Raw genomic sequence first — 14,206 nt, 5'->3', positions numbered from 1 at the left:
AAGCCTGAATGTGAGAAAGGAACGTTTACCCCTAAAATGGTTCCTTTCAAGTGAGACAAAGGAAGGTTTGGTGGCCAAAACTCATAACTGGACAAGAATGCACCAGTTTAATCACCCTTCTCCTAGAGGTTCTGGTCTCCCCTGCTTCTGTGAACTCTTTCCTTTGGTTTGACCTTGGGGATTGCATCTAGCAGCTCTTGCTGAACCCAGATCGTGGAGAGATCCCTACTCCTGTGTCTTGTCCCCATGCACAGACAGGGTTGACAAATGCTAAGGATGCTCTGATCCTGGACCAAGCTAGTGCAGTAATAATGATAATGGGCTTGAAACCTGGAGACCTTAGTTTGGTCATTAGGTCTTAGTACTTACTTCACAGAGGGAACTAAGTGAGGCAGTGGATAGTTCAGGAATCAGGAAGGCCTGAGTTCAAATCTAGCCTCAATCACTTCCTAGCTATGTGACTTGTGGGCAAGACACTTAACCTTTGTTTGCCTCAGTTTCCTTAACTATAGAAAGGGGATGATAATAGCACCTACCTCTCAGGGTTGTTATGAGAATCAAATGAGATATTCATGAAGCACATAGCTATGTGTCTGGCACATAATAGGTGTTTAATAAGTGTTCTCTTCTCTTATTACTGGATTTTACTACTCACTATGTGACCTTGGATTGGTCACAATCCTTCTTGGTCTCTGGATCTTCATCTGTAAAATAAGAGGGACGAACATCCAAGATCCTATCCAGAACTTCGATAAGTTACTTCTCTGTTTTAAGCCTCATTTTCCCTATCTATAAAATAGGAATATTGATACTTAAACTGTGGGGACTTATGAACTACTAGAGTAAATTCCATAAAGGTAAGAAGCTTCTTATCTAACTGTTACATCATCCCTAAAGCACAGTTTTGTTCATAGTAGGCACTAAATAAATGTTTTTTGAATATAATCAAAGGAGTGAGATATATAGCTATACGATATATATGTATCATATGTGAACAATTTATAATATAATATATAGTAAAATATGATAATATATAATAAACATATGATATCATGAAATGTGAGCTATTTCATAAAAAATAGCTAGCATTTATATAGCCCTTTAAGGTTTACAAGCACTTTACATATTGTTTCATTTGATTCTTACAATAAAGGTAGAAAATCAGTACTATTAAAATCCCCATTTTACAGATGAGGAAACTGAAGCAGACAGAAGTTTTGTCTTGCTCAGGATCACATAGCTATTAAGTGTCTGGGGTCAGATTTGGACTCAGGTCTTTCTGACTCCAAGTCGAATACTTTATGCACCCTGAAGCCTATTAATAATTGGATTATTACTATTATTATTTGCATCTCTACTAATGTCTTTATTGCTATCCTTTTCCCACCTCCATGTCACCACCAATGACACTGTGGTATAGTGGAAAGAATTCTGGTCTTATCATTAGAAACATGGACCCAAATTCTTGTCCTGACATTTACCAACCTTGAGCAAATTGCTTGCACTGGACTTCAGTGTCCTTGTCAGTAAAATGAGAAAGTGAGATTAGATGAACTCCAAGATAATTTCTACTCTAAGATTCTCAGAAGACACCCGGCATAGCGGATAAGGTGCCATGCCTAGAGTCAAATCCCAGCTCAGGAACTTACTAGCCATGTGCTCCTAGGACAAGCACATAACCTCTTTTTGCCTCAGTTTCTTCAATTCTATATAGTAGGATAATAATAACCACAGCACTTATCCCATAGAGTTGTAAGGTTCAGATGAGATAGTACATTAAAATACTTAAAACATTACATAAATGGCAATTGATATTATAACCTATACAAATAAAAGAAAGGATAGAATCCATTAGATTAATAATAAAATACTTTGTAGAAATATTTTTTATCAAAATTCTAAAGAGGAAAACAGACCCAGAAGGTTGAAAAGCATGAAAGACTGAGATTCTAAAGATATGAAGAACATTTTATTGAGGGGACAATAAAAAGGGAGTTGTCTATATCAAAGAATGTGGATGCACAGGGTACTCATCAAACACCTTGAACTTTTGAAAGACAGGTACAGAAAAGAAGATAGATATAGGAGATGAAAATAAGGAAGGATCAACTCCTTCCTTATTTTCATCTCCTGTATCTATCTGATTGATTGAATTAAATATTGAAATATTGAACACAAAACAGCAGCATAGTCCTATAAGAATGGTATCAGAAGCTCTAAACCTCAGAGTAAACTCAGGATTGTGATGAAAACTGAAGACAACATGAAGGTTTGGGTTTTTTTCCCAATTATATTGGGGAAAATCTCAGTATGAAAGAAGATGGGAGCACTGCTTTAGATACCAGAGGAGAGAGAGAAGACAGAACTGCTATATTCCCATTTTGCATTCTAAGAATGACTGTTGGACTGGAAAGAACAAAAAAATTTTAAAGAACAAATAAGGAGTTGAAATATAAGATTGTATGAAAACAGTATTTTTTACAAATGACATCTGATTTTTATGACTTCAAGTCCACAAGCCTCAATGAATCCTAGGGTAATAAAAGAACTTGAAGAAGTGACTGCTGTGCCATTGTTAGTGATCTTTGGAGACTTGTGGAGAACATGGGCCACAAGACTAGAAAATGGCAAACGTTGTCCTGATTTTTAAAAAAGAAAGAAAGAAAAAAGAAAAAAGGGGGGGGGGAGATAATAGAGTCTTCAAAATAAAAACCAGTGAATTTAACTTGAATTTCTGGCAAAATTCTGGAACATATTATTAAAGGGGTGATTAATGAACCTCTAGAAAAAAAAGAAATGATCACAAGAAGCCTAGATGGCTTCATCAAGAAACAGTTCATGCCAGACTAATCTCATTTCTTTTTTAGACAGAATTACTAAACTGACATATCAGAATAATGCTGTAGGTACAGTTTACCTAGATTTTAGCAAAGCTTTTGACCAAGTCTTTCATGCTATGTTTGCGAAAAAAAGTTTAATAGATATGGGCAACCTGGTAGATTCAGACCTACTTGAATGGCTAGACCCAAGAAGCAGTCAGTAATGTCTCAATGTCAACTTAAAGTCTCCAGTGAAATATCCCAGGGACATTTCACTTGCTTAGACCAGTGATGTTTAACATTGCTAATAATTACTTAGATAAAAAGATAGGTGAACTTTTCATCAAATATTCAGATAACACAAAGCCAAAATGTTAGATGACAAAGTCAGGATTCAGAAATATCTTGGCAGGCTAGAATGTTGGACCACATATAATAAGATCAAATTTAACAGTGACCCTGTACCATACTTCAAAGAGTTGTGACTTCATTGGTAAGATTTTTCATTCCACCAGTACAGATCACCACAGTCTCTCTACTACTTAGTAGAAGGTCTTTTAAAAAGTTGCCATCACTAAAAATTAATAATCCTTCAGCAAACCTGGGGCTAAGCCTATCTAAACATAGCCAAGCTGACCTTGGGGTGGCATATGGTCAATCTGTCACTGAAGATGACAGCCCAAGATGTGGTAAGACCTATCGTAGTCCCCAAGTCACAGTGAGGTTTCTGAATAGGACTGCATTCAATGTGGTGGATATTCTGGGCATTTTCTGTGTTGTGCCTTGGGGATACTTTCTCCTGAACTCCCGGATTTACCTATTGGTCTTTTCCACCTGGATGCCCCATAGGTATCTCAAATTTAACATGTCCAAAACAAAAATCATTATCTTCCCTCTCTCCCACTCCCCCCCTGACCAACTTGTCCTTATTTTTGGTGAGAACACCACCATGTTTACAATTAGCCGGGTTTGAAACTTTAGGCTATCTCTCAACCACCATATCCAATCAGTGGCCAGGTTTTGCCAGTCCTATTTGTGCAACATCTCTCCAATCTATTCCTTTTTCTACACTCCCACCACCTCTACCCTAGTTTAGGGTTTCATCACCTTTTGCTTAGACTAAATAATGTCTCCCTGCCTCAATTTCTTCCCTGTCCAATGTACCTTCCACATGGACACCAAATTGATATTCCTATAGCATAGAACTGGTTGTGTCACTTTCTTACTCAAAAATCTTTAATAGCTTCCAAATGGATACAATACAAGCTCCTCAGCTTAACACTTAAAGCTCTCCCCAGTCTGGCTCCCATCCATCTTGGTAATCTCATTTCTTTTTATTCCTCTTTCCTATACTCTCTCCTTTAGTCACACTGGCTTATACATGACACTCAACCTCCCACCTCCATGCCTTTGTAACACCATGTATGGGATATTCTCCCTTCTTGCCCTGGATCATAGAATCCCAGGTTTCTTTCCAAGATGAGGTGCCACCTTCTAATGTAGGCTTTTCTTGATCTCCCTAGTTACTAGCATTCTCCTTCTTTGAAATCACTTGGTATTGTTTTATACTCACATTTGTATTTACTTGTCTGCATGTTGTATCACTTCCTCTAGAATGCAAGTTTCTTGAGGACAAGGAGATTAATTTTTATTTGTGTATGTCCACTATCAACTTTCAGTGCTGAGGCAGCTCTGTGACCTAATGAATAGTTTGGTGAGCCAGGAGTCAGGAAGAACTGAACTCAAATCTAACCTCAGACACTTACTAGCTATGTGACCCTGGGCAAGTCACTTAATTTCTTTTTTTTTTATCTTTACAATTTCTTTTACTTCTCCTAAATATTCAGTAATGTTAACACCATTATTATAAAACTCTTCATTGTAATGCTTAGAGAAGAAAAGATGAGCGTAGGTACAAATACGTGTTTTTCTGCCAAGTAACATTATTAATAAACACTAAGAAAATCCTTGAATATCAAAGAAAATATGTCACTGAACCCAGTGACTAAAAAGCCATATGTTCTAGAAACATAATTATAATTACAATTTCTGAGACATTAAGTTCATTTCTGGTCAGATAATAAAGAAAAACAAGTAAAAGTCTCTCAACTATTTGATCTCTTCATTTCCCCAAAATTTCATCTTCTTTCTTTAAATTCTGCAGAGTTTCAGTGGGAAATTCTCTGTGATGAGGTGATCATCATGAAGCAGGACCACAATATTAACTTCAAATTCAACTTTGAAATTGGTAGTTTCAAGAGTGGGGCAAGTGAAAAGTCCGGGAAAGATCGTGTATATGGGAACAGATAAACTCCTGCAAACGTCACCATCAGCAAATTGAATATTTTGAATCTCTGTGGCATCTCTGGCATAGCCTTCCACACAACCACAAGTTTCCACTCTTACCAACTGTAACTCTATGTTTTTAATGGCAGCTTCTGAGTACTCAACCACCGGCTCCCCTGTTAGTGGCTGTGTGATAACACAGTTGGTTGAGTTGAGATGTCCTATGATGAGAAATTTGGGGAGGGAAGCTCTCTCTTTAACATTTTGCAAGGTTTCAGGTGTGATTGTGAAATCCACAGGACTTGGAGTTGATTTACCCTTCTGAGGAGTTGAATAAACGATGAATTCACATATCTTTGTCAAGTCCTTGGCCAAAAGAGAGCATTTCAAGTCATACCGGAGGGTATACTGAATGTTGACAAATACACCATGATAGGTCTCATACAAAACTTTGTTGCCTTTCACATGCAGAGGGAACTCAAAAGGAATTTCTGTTTTGCCACTGGGAAATTTTCCTGGCTTCACAATTTCTATTGAACTGGTAAGAACTTGAATAGGCTTAACAGAGTTACAGAAAGCTTCAAACATACCAACGCTCTTGGCACTGAGCTGCAGGTTCACCAGACCTTCCATTGTTAATAAAACTCCCTGGTGTTGTACTGAATCTTCGCTAGATATAACCACTACACCAGAGAGCATTTCCCCAGCATAATATACTTTATTGGCCCTTTTGATCTTGATGTCCAGGATGGTCTCCATAATTAATAGCAGCAGAAACAATCAGGGACACTTCCTACTCCTGCAGCCTAGGACCTCCTATCACCCAGTCCCGCGTATCTCCTCACTCTCTTCCCTTCTTCTTCCCAGCAGCCATAGAGTCATGTGCAAAGTCACTTAATTTCTAACTGCCTCAGTTTCTTCATCTGTAAAATGGGAATTATTATTATAGCATCTGCTTAGTAGGAATGTTGTGAGGATCAAATGAGATAATATCTATAAAGTGCTTTGCAAACTTAAATACACCATTTAAATTATTACTATTATGGTTTGAGACCAATCAACACTGGGACCGCTTGCAGCAGGACAGTAGGACTCCAGAAGAGCCACTGAGCATGCTGAAGTCAGTCTAGGCTAAGCCAATCACCAGACAGAGAAGCAGGAATCCAGAGACAAATCTAAGGTCAGGACAAATCAAAGGTAAAAGTCCAACCAAGTGGATCATAACCCTACCATGATTTGAGCACTTAAATTTTGTCCTCAGTCCAGAGAAGCATCTTTTCAGGACAAAGATGAGCTGGAGAGGAACCTGAGGAGAACAACCAAGACGGCCAAGGGCCCAGAGGAGATGGTGCCATATGAGGGGCAGTTGGAGGAAACGGGAATGTTAAGCCTGGAAAAAAAAAGGAGACATGATGACTGTGCTCAAGTCTATAAATAGTTGTCATGCAGAAGAAGAATTAGAATTGGTCTGTTTAGTCCCATGGGACAGAGCTAGAAAGCAAAAAATAGGATTTTCAGAAAGGCAGATGTAGGGGAAAGAACTTAACAATTAGAGCTATCCAGAAGGGAAACTGGGCTGCTTTAAGAGGTGAACCACTGTTGTGGTTCAGTTGTTCAGTCCCCTCTGACTTTTTGTGACCCTGAGGACCCAGCTACCCCTGGGGTTTTCTTGGCAAGGACACTGGAATGGTTTGCCATTTTCTTCTCCAGTGGATCCTCTTTTCAGACAATCAGAGGTTAATTGACTTGCCCAGGGTCAGACAGCTAGGAAATATCTGAGGCTGGATTTAAACTCAGGTCCTTCTGACTGTGGGCCCAGAGCTCTATCCACTGAACCACCAGCCACCTCCCACCTCTTCCCACCAGCTGCAAAGGCTAGAATATAACTTGATAGGTATCTTATAGAAGGGATTCTTGTTCAGCTAGCAGTAGGATTAGATAACCAGTGATTACCTGTGTGGCATTAGGCAAATTACTTAACCCTCCTTGGGGCCTCAGTTTCCTTACCTGTAAAATGAAGAGCCTGGGACTAACTGGCCTCAAAGGGTCCTTCTGGCTCTAAATCCATGATCCAATGACTCTGTCTACTCTATGATCATATGATTATGTGAAACAGAAGGGCAAAAGAACAAGATCTGGTAGATGGTCCAAAAATCAAGATAGGAGCCAGAAGCTACAGAGGAACCCAAGGAGCAGAGGTAGGTAAGCAGAGCAGATTATACTAGCAAGGGGGTGACTTGGTTTATTTGGCCACTGTCTAATTTATCAGGGAGTTTCTCATGTACTTCCTATTGGAGTAGAAACTTCTTAGAATGAAGCCCAGGAGCACTGCCACCAAACTGACCCCCTACACCCCAAGATAAAGCAGAGAAGCCCCTGAGCCATGTATAGTTTTTTTTAAACACTTGTACTTTCGGTGTATTGTCTCATAGGTGGAAGAGTGGTAAGGATGGGCAATGGGGGTCAAGTGACTTGCCCAGGGTCACACAGCTGGGAAGTGGCTGAGGCCGGGTTTGAACCTAGGACCTCCTGTCTCTAGGCCTGACTCTCACTCCACTGAGCTACCCAGCTGCCCAATATAGTTTTTTTAAAATAAATTGTTGTTATACTAAAATACCTAGTTAACTCCATCCCTCCTTCCTCTCCCTCATTAAAGAAGGCATCATTTGGTGGAAAGATATCTGCGTATATAAAACTGTCTTACTGATTTCTATTTGTCAATTCTTTCTCTGGAGGTGGACCTACACAAATCAATCTTCAAACACTATTTCTGTTCCTACATGGAACATTTTCTTGGTTCTCATCATTTCACTCTTCATAATTTCATGTAGGTCTTTCCATGTTTTCCCAGAATTGACTTGTATAGTTTCAAGAGTTCCAATTAAATGGCCTTTTGGGGACCAAGGACAAAATGGGGGTGGCACCTTTCTTGCACTCCATGAGGAAAAACTTGTCAGAGAGCTAGGAAGGATTTGTAAGTTTTATTGAATTGTTTTCTTTGATCTGGGCTACAGATTTGACTATGCCAGCCTTCTGAGGAGGACAGGATTTTGCACGAGAAGGGACCTTAGACAACATCTAGCCCATCCACTTCTTTTTTCCAGATGAAAAAACCCAAGTCTTTGAGAGGCAAAATGCTTGTACCCTTGGTTAGTACTTATGTACATTTAGTAAAAATTTAAGAACTTTAAGGGCATCTCATCTTCATGGTTGTATCCTCAGGGCTTAGTCCAATGACTGGTACATAGTAAGCACTTAATAGGGGGCAGCTGGGTAGCTCAGTGGATTGAGACGGGAGGTCCTAGGTTCAGATCTGGCCTCACACACTTCCCAGCTGTGTGACCCTGGGCAAGTCACTGGACCCCCATTACCCACCCTTACCACTCTTCCACCAAGGAGCCAATATACAGAAGTTAAGGGTTTAAAATAGAAATTTTTTTAAAAAACACTTAATAAATGCTTGGTGATTGATTTCCAATTATTGACTTCAAAAAGGTACTAAGTGGCAGATGGAAGATTTGAACTCTGGTCCTCTAACTCCAAATCCAGTGTTTTTTCGCCACAGGATTCTGCCTCTTTAACCACTCAATACAGTGCATTGGCTGCATCCCCCGTGAAGTTGTAAGATGGAAGAAGCCTTTGTTTGATAGCCTTTGACATCTTGCCCAGCTGTCTACACTGGTCAAATTAACAAAACAACTGCTAATCTTCCATTGACACAACATAGACATGGGTTGTAGTTTCACAGTTACTGAAAGTTCAGATAAAAATGAAAGCAGAAATGCCAAGAATCCAGATGTTCCAACTAAATCTACATCTGGCTATTGTTCAGAGTTCAGAGTAGGTAAAGAGGCAAAGAATCCCATGATGGAGATGAATCTCTTCCCTCTTCCTGCCCCAGCAGAGTTTGGGAGAAAGTACCAGCATGTGCCCCTCTCAAAGGGACCCAAGTTGAGGAGAGGATAGGCAGGACTTCCCTGAAATGGAAAAGATAGGTCCAATCTGCCCAGATATAAAATAGTCCATCTCTAAGCCCCTGATTTGTTGTTTTTCAGTCATGTTTGATTCTTTGTGACTCCAATTAGAGTTTTCTTGATACTGGAGTGGTTTGCCACTTCCTTCTCCAGCTCCTTTTACAGATGAGGAAACTGAGGCCAAACAGGGCTAAGTGACTTGCCCAGAGTCACATAGCTAGTAAGTATCTGAGACCAGATTTGAACTCAGCTCTTTCTGACTCCAGATCTGGCGCTCTACCCACTTAGCCACCTAGCCTTCCAAGTCCCCTGAAGCTATGCTATAAGCAAGTCCCTCAATAGAGGGCAGATAACTCTTGAGTTGGGTGTCCCTCTTTGCTGTAGTTCAGAAGTGAAGTTGTGGCTGATTTAAAATTCTGATACTTTTGGCCTTCATCTAAATTGGAAGCATGATTTTAGGCTTTATTGAATTAATAATCTCCACATTTAGATTTACAAACTCTTGGAATATTAAAACTGGGTTGGTCTTAGAACAAAGAATACAGACTGCCAAAGCGGAAAAGCACCTTAGAACATAGGCTATGTCCAAAGAGGATATTTCTATGTCCAAAATGGATGGGACTTTAGGACATGGAAGGTTAGAGCTGGGAGGGACCTTGAAATATAGAATGTCAAAGCCAAAATGAATCCATAGGATCATAGAGCTAGGACTAGAAGGAAATTCTGAGTCCATATACTCCAAACCCTCCATTTTATAGATAAAGAAACTGAGGTCTAGAGTGGTCAAGTGATTTGCACAAAATTACATAGACAGAATCAGGATTTGAACTCAGTGCTTTGAATTCAGATTCAAGGTTCTTTCTATTGTACCATACTGTCTTAGACTGAAGAACACAGACTGTAGAACCTGAGAAAGACCTTAGAACAGAAAATGTACAATGTCAAAATTGGAAGGGTCTTAAGAACATAGAATTTACAATGTCAGAACCAGAAGAGACCTTAGAACATTCAATGTAGCAAGTCAGAACTAAAAGGGGCCTCGGAACTTGGAACATAGAATGTCAGAGCTGAGAAGAATCATTAAATTATAGAAGGTCAAATTTGGGTAGGACCTTAAAGCTCTTGTTAACAAGGAAGGAAACTGAGGCATAGAGAGGTTAAATGATTCTCTAGCATCTGTGCCCCATAATGTTCCAGACCTGGGTAAGCTGGGAGATTGGATTATTATAGTGGAGAGTTATAATAAGAAATATAACTGCAAAAGCAAAGTCAGTTGAAATTGGACTATAATTAAATGCTTAGAAAATTCTGTGCTTAGCTCATTTTAAAATCAAGTGCTTCTTTGTAGAAATTTCCTTTCTTTAATTACAATTTCCTGTCTCGTTTGACATTTACAATGCAATCTTGGGGGACATGTTTGTGATTTATTATTCCTGCTCCTATCAGGATATCACTGTGCAGAAATGAGTTTATAAAATAAGAGCTCAAATTATTACGGCCTCTGACCAATAAAGCAGGCTCATAATTTCAGGCCAGAAAAAAAGATTAACACTTTTGACAGCCCAGTGCAGAAATCTCAGCTGGGGATGACAGGGGAAACTCTTTCCATTTTCGGGAACAGAAGCAGCACTTAAGGATTTACAAAGCACTTTCCTCAAAGCAACCATTGGATGAAAGTAGTTAGTGCAAATATTGTTATCCCCATTGTACAGAGGAAGAAACTGAATCTCAGAGAAGATAAATGTTTGGCCAAGGGTCAGCCAGAGAGTAGTATGCATTTTCAGTGAGGAATCAGCACTGGGTCAGAAGACAAGAGTTGGACACAAGGAGATCAGAAGCAAAAGCTGGGGACAAAAAAGAATGGCATTATCTGAGTTGAAAGGCAAAGCAGCTGTGTGAGGAAGGTGCTGAGGGGGAGGCAGCTGTCCACAGCTGTTAGATTCTGTTTCTAAATTCTCTGGCTATTTAAAGAATGTCAATCCATTCCTTTAACACAAATGATTGAGCACATTTGGTGTGGCGGTGATAGTGGTGGACGTTACAGCCCCGGTTCTTTGTGATGGTGTAGAGACAACAGTTTGTGTGTGTAGGGAATGGAATGTGGGCGAGATCAGCATGATGGTCAGAGGAATGATGTATGAGAATAAGATAACAACCAGCCTGTGTGGCATATATCATAAAGAGGGAATCCCTACATATGAAAACCTACTGCCTAGATCTGTGGAAGCATGGTGAGAGTAGATCCTAGAGCCAGAAGAGGGGAAAAGATGAGGGAGGCTCAAGTCATATTTTAGGATCTGAATTCAAATTTAGTTCTGGAGTCCAGTGTTCTTCTAGGGCATCTCCTTGGAGTCTGAAAGATAAGAGTTCAAATCCAACCTCAGATTCTGATTAATTATATAACTTTATATATACATATATGTATATATATACACATACATATATACACATACATATACATATGACTTTAGACAAGTCACTGAATTTCTATTTGCCTCAGTTTCTTCATCTATAAAATGGGGATAATAATAGCATTTGTCTCCCACAGTTGTTGTGAGGATCAAATGAGATAATAATTGCAAAGTGCTTGGCACGTAGTGAGCACTAAATGAATGTTAGTTGTAATGATTCTTCACCACCGAAAACCAGTTCTAGGACAGTGATGATAAAGCACCTGATGATGTCAGATAGATGAATGGCACAGTCATGAGCTCCCAAGAGCCTCTGTATAGGAAAAGAGAAAACCTGGGTTGGAGAAAAGTCTTGCAAGTGGACCCAGAGCTTGGAACAAGTTGGAACACAAGTGCCTGTGTGATTCCATTGTCATCTGGCATGTGTGTGTGTGTGTGTGTGTGTGTGTGTGTGTGTGTGTGTGTGGCAGGGTGGGATGTTGTGTATGAGTCTTCTAGCCAATGGTCTCCAGGTCAATGACCTGGGTCATGAGAGGTTGAGCACTTATTGAGAAGAACACTACCTCTGGGGGCTTTAAATCCCACCTTTGATTCTGACTACTTGTGGGAGATTGATAAATCCCTTAACCTCTCTGCTATTCAGTTTGCTCATCTGTCAAAGGAGGGAATTGGACCACATACCCTCTAAGGACCCTTCCAGCTTGAGATCTAGGATCCCATGACAAAGGCAGAGTGTGATTGAGCAGATTGGATCCATCTATCATCATGAGGCCAAGAAACGAGGCAAGAGAAAGAAGTCTCATTCTTAATCCTAGAAACCTATGTTGAATAATAGGTGGGGATTGTACAGGATGAGATCAGGGACAGAGACGAAGGGTTAATGCTTTCAGGGACTGATAGTTATAGCAGCTGGTAGTGATGCAGGAGAAGTTGGAGGAAGGCGTTCTAATAAATTCCCCAGAGTGCCTGCTGCCCCGTAAGCCGAGGCAGATAGCTCCACCATGGTCTTTGAAAGACTGTAGACAGCAGGAAAGAATAGCAGGATTAGACAAGGACTAATGTTCAGTTCTGTTTTGTTTTTTAAGGTAGAAGAAAGAAGTCTACAAAATTGTAGGCCAGGGAGCTTGATTTTGAACACTGGCAAAAATCTAGAATGTATACAATTAAAGGGATGTTATATGAGCATCTAGAAAGGGAAGCAATGATCCCAAAAAGAAAAGATGGATTCATCAATGACAAAATAAGCTTGATAGTCACTAAACTCATAGAGTGGGGAAATATTGTCAATAGAATATGCCCAATTTTAGTAATTGTTACTAAAATTGAATATGCTACATGTTCTTCTTATATAATAGATGGAGAGAGGCTACATACAATTAAATAGACAGTACAGTTAGATGGATTTGGAACTGGCTAAATGGATAGAGCCAGAATTCAAAGCCAAATTGGAAGAAGGTATCCAGTGGAGTATCCCAGAGATCTCTGCCCAACCCTATACCATTTAGTATTTTCATCAATGACTTGGATAAAGGTGTAGATGATATGTTTGCCAACTAACAACAACCTAAGAAGGGTATCTATTATACAGAATAAAAGTTAGGATTTAAAAAGGTCTTAGACTAGGACATTAATACAAATTTAATAAGAATAAATGTCATACTTGGGTTCAATAAATCAATTTCATGATAATAATATTGGCTAATATTTATAAAGTGGTGTAAGGTTTGCAAAGTGCTTTATAATTATTACCTAATTTGGTCCTCATAACAACCATGGAAGGTAGATGTTATTATTCCCATTTTTCTGAAGAGGAAACAGAGGCACACAGATGTTAAGTGACTTGCCTAGCATCCCATAGTTAGGAACTGTTTGAGGCAGGATTTGAACTTGGGTCTTCCTATGTCTAAGTTCAGACTTCAGCTGCCTCTAATACATTTGTGTTTGATAAATGACAGTGACAAGACCCATTTTAAGTCCCACTTCTTTATATTCCTAAGTGATCTTGGGCAAATCATTTAAATTCCCTCAGCCTCAGTTTCCTTATCTGTATAATAAAGGGGTTGGAATAGGTGGTCCCTTCCAGCTCTAGCTCTGTACTTGAAAGTGTGTTTGTGTATATGTAGATATGGAAGTCCTAATGGACCGCATGTGTAGTATAAAATCCCTCAAAATGAAAATGATCTTGGGTTATGTTAAGAAAAGTATAACACTGAGGAACAAGGAGGTGAGAGTCTGGCTGTACTCTGCTCTAGATATATCACAAGTGGAGACTTTAACTCAGTTCGTAGGCATATGATCCTTAGGGCTTAGGATGGATGCCATATGAGAAGCCAAAATAATTGGGTTGTTTAACCTTGAGAAGAGAAGACTCAAGGGGAGGGGACATGATGGCTATCTTTGATTATTCGAAGGATGGTCATATATAAGAGGTATTAGACTTGTTCTTCTTGGCCCTAGGGAGCAGAATAAGGAGTAGTGGGGTGGAAATATAGAAGAGGCAAATTTAGACTTGATTCAAAGAACCTTTCCCTAACAACTGGAATTCTCCAGAAATAGAACATTTGGCTTCAAAAGGTGGGTGGATCCCCCTCATTGAAGGTCTTGAAGCAAAGGCCAAATGATCACTCATTAGAGATAATGTAGAAAGAATTCTAGTTAAGGTATACATGTATTTGATGGCCTCTGAGAACCCTTCCAGTGCTGAAATGTTGTGATT

The 14,206-nt window shown here is 39.5% G+C and overlaps 1 protein-coding gene across 3 annotated transcripts; it reads right to left on the bottom strand.

The window, feature by feature from the left end:
- Positions 1 to 4,970: 4,970 nt before the first annotated feature.
- LOC123252890 (vacuolar protein sorting-associated protein 26C-like) lies at positions 4,971 to 5,864 on the bottom strand. Of its 3 annotated transcripts, none has more exons than XM_044682122.1 (2): positions 5,514 to 5,864; positions 4,971 to 5,432 (listed from the first exon to the last, which is right to left on the bottom strand). In XM_044682122.1, exons 1-2 carry the CDS (start codon positions 5,862 to 5,864, stop codon positions 4,971 to 4,973), a joined length of 813 nt encoding a protein of 270 aa, XP_044538057.1. The 3 variants fall into 3 exon arrangements, with proteins under 3 accessions (XP_044538057.1, XP_044538058.1, XP_044538059.1); XM_044682123.1 differs by having other exon boundaries at positions 4,971 to 5,663; positions 5,793 to 5,864; XM_044682124.1 differs by having other exon boundaries at positions 4,971 to 5,433; positions 5,809 to 5,864.
- Between the last annotated feature and the right edge of the window lie 8,342 nt (positions 5,865 to 14,206).

This window comes from Gracilinanus agilis, chromosome 6 (genome assembly GCF_016433145.1).
Source record: "Gracilinanus agilis isolate LMUSP501 chromosome 6, AgileGrace, whole genome shotgun sequence".
Taxonomy (NCBI): domain Eukaryota; kingdom Metazoa; phylum Chordata; class Mammalia; order Didelphimorphia; family Didelphidae; genus Gracilinanus; species Gracilinanus agilis.
This window is presented reverse-complemented; position numbering and strand designations above follow the sequence as displayed.

Bases quoted from the DNA above. Each gene is read 5' to 3' on its own strand.
- LOC123252890 (XM_044682122.1), bottom strand. From the start codon at position 5,864: ATGGAGACCATCCTGGACATCAAGATCAAAAGGGCCAATAAAGTATAT. The intron at 5,433-5,513 runs TATACCCTCCGG...GTTTATTCAACT, and splicing joins GTGTATTTGTCAACATTCAG to CCTCAGAAGGGTAAATCAAC.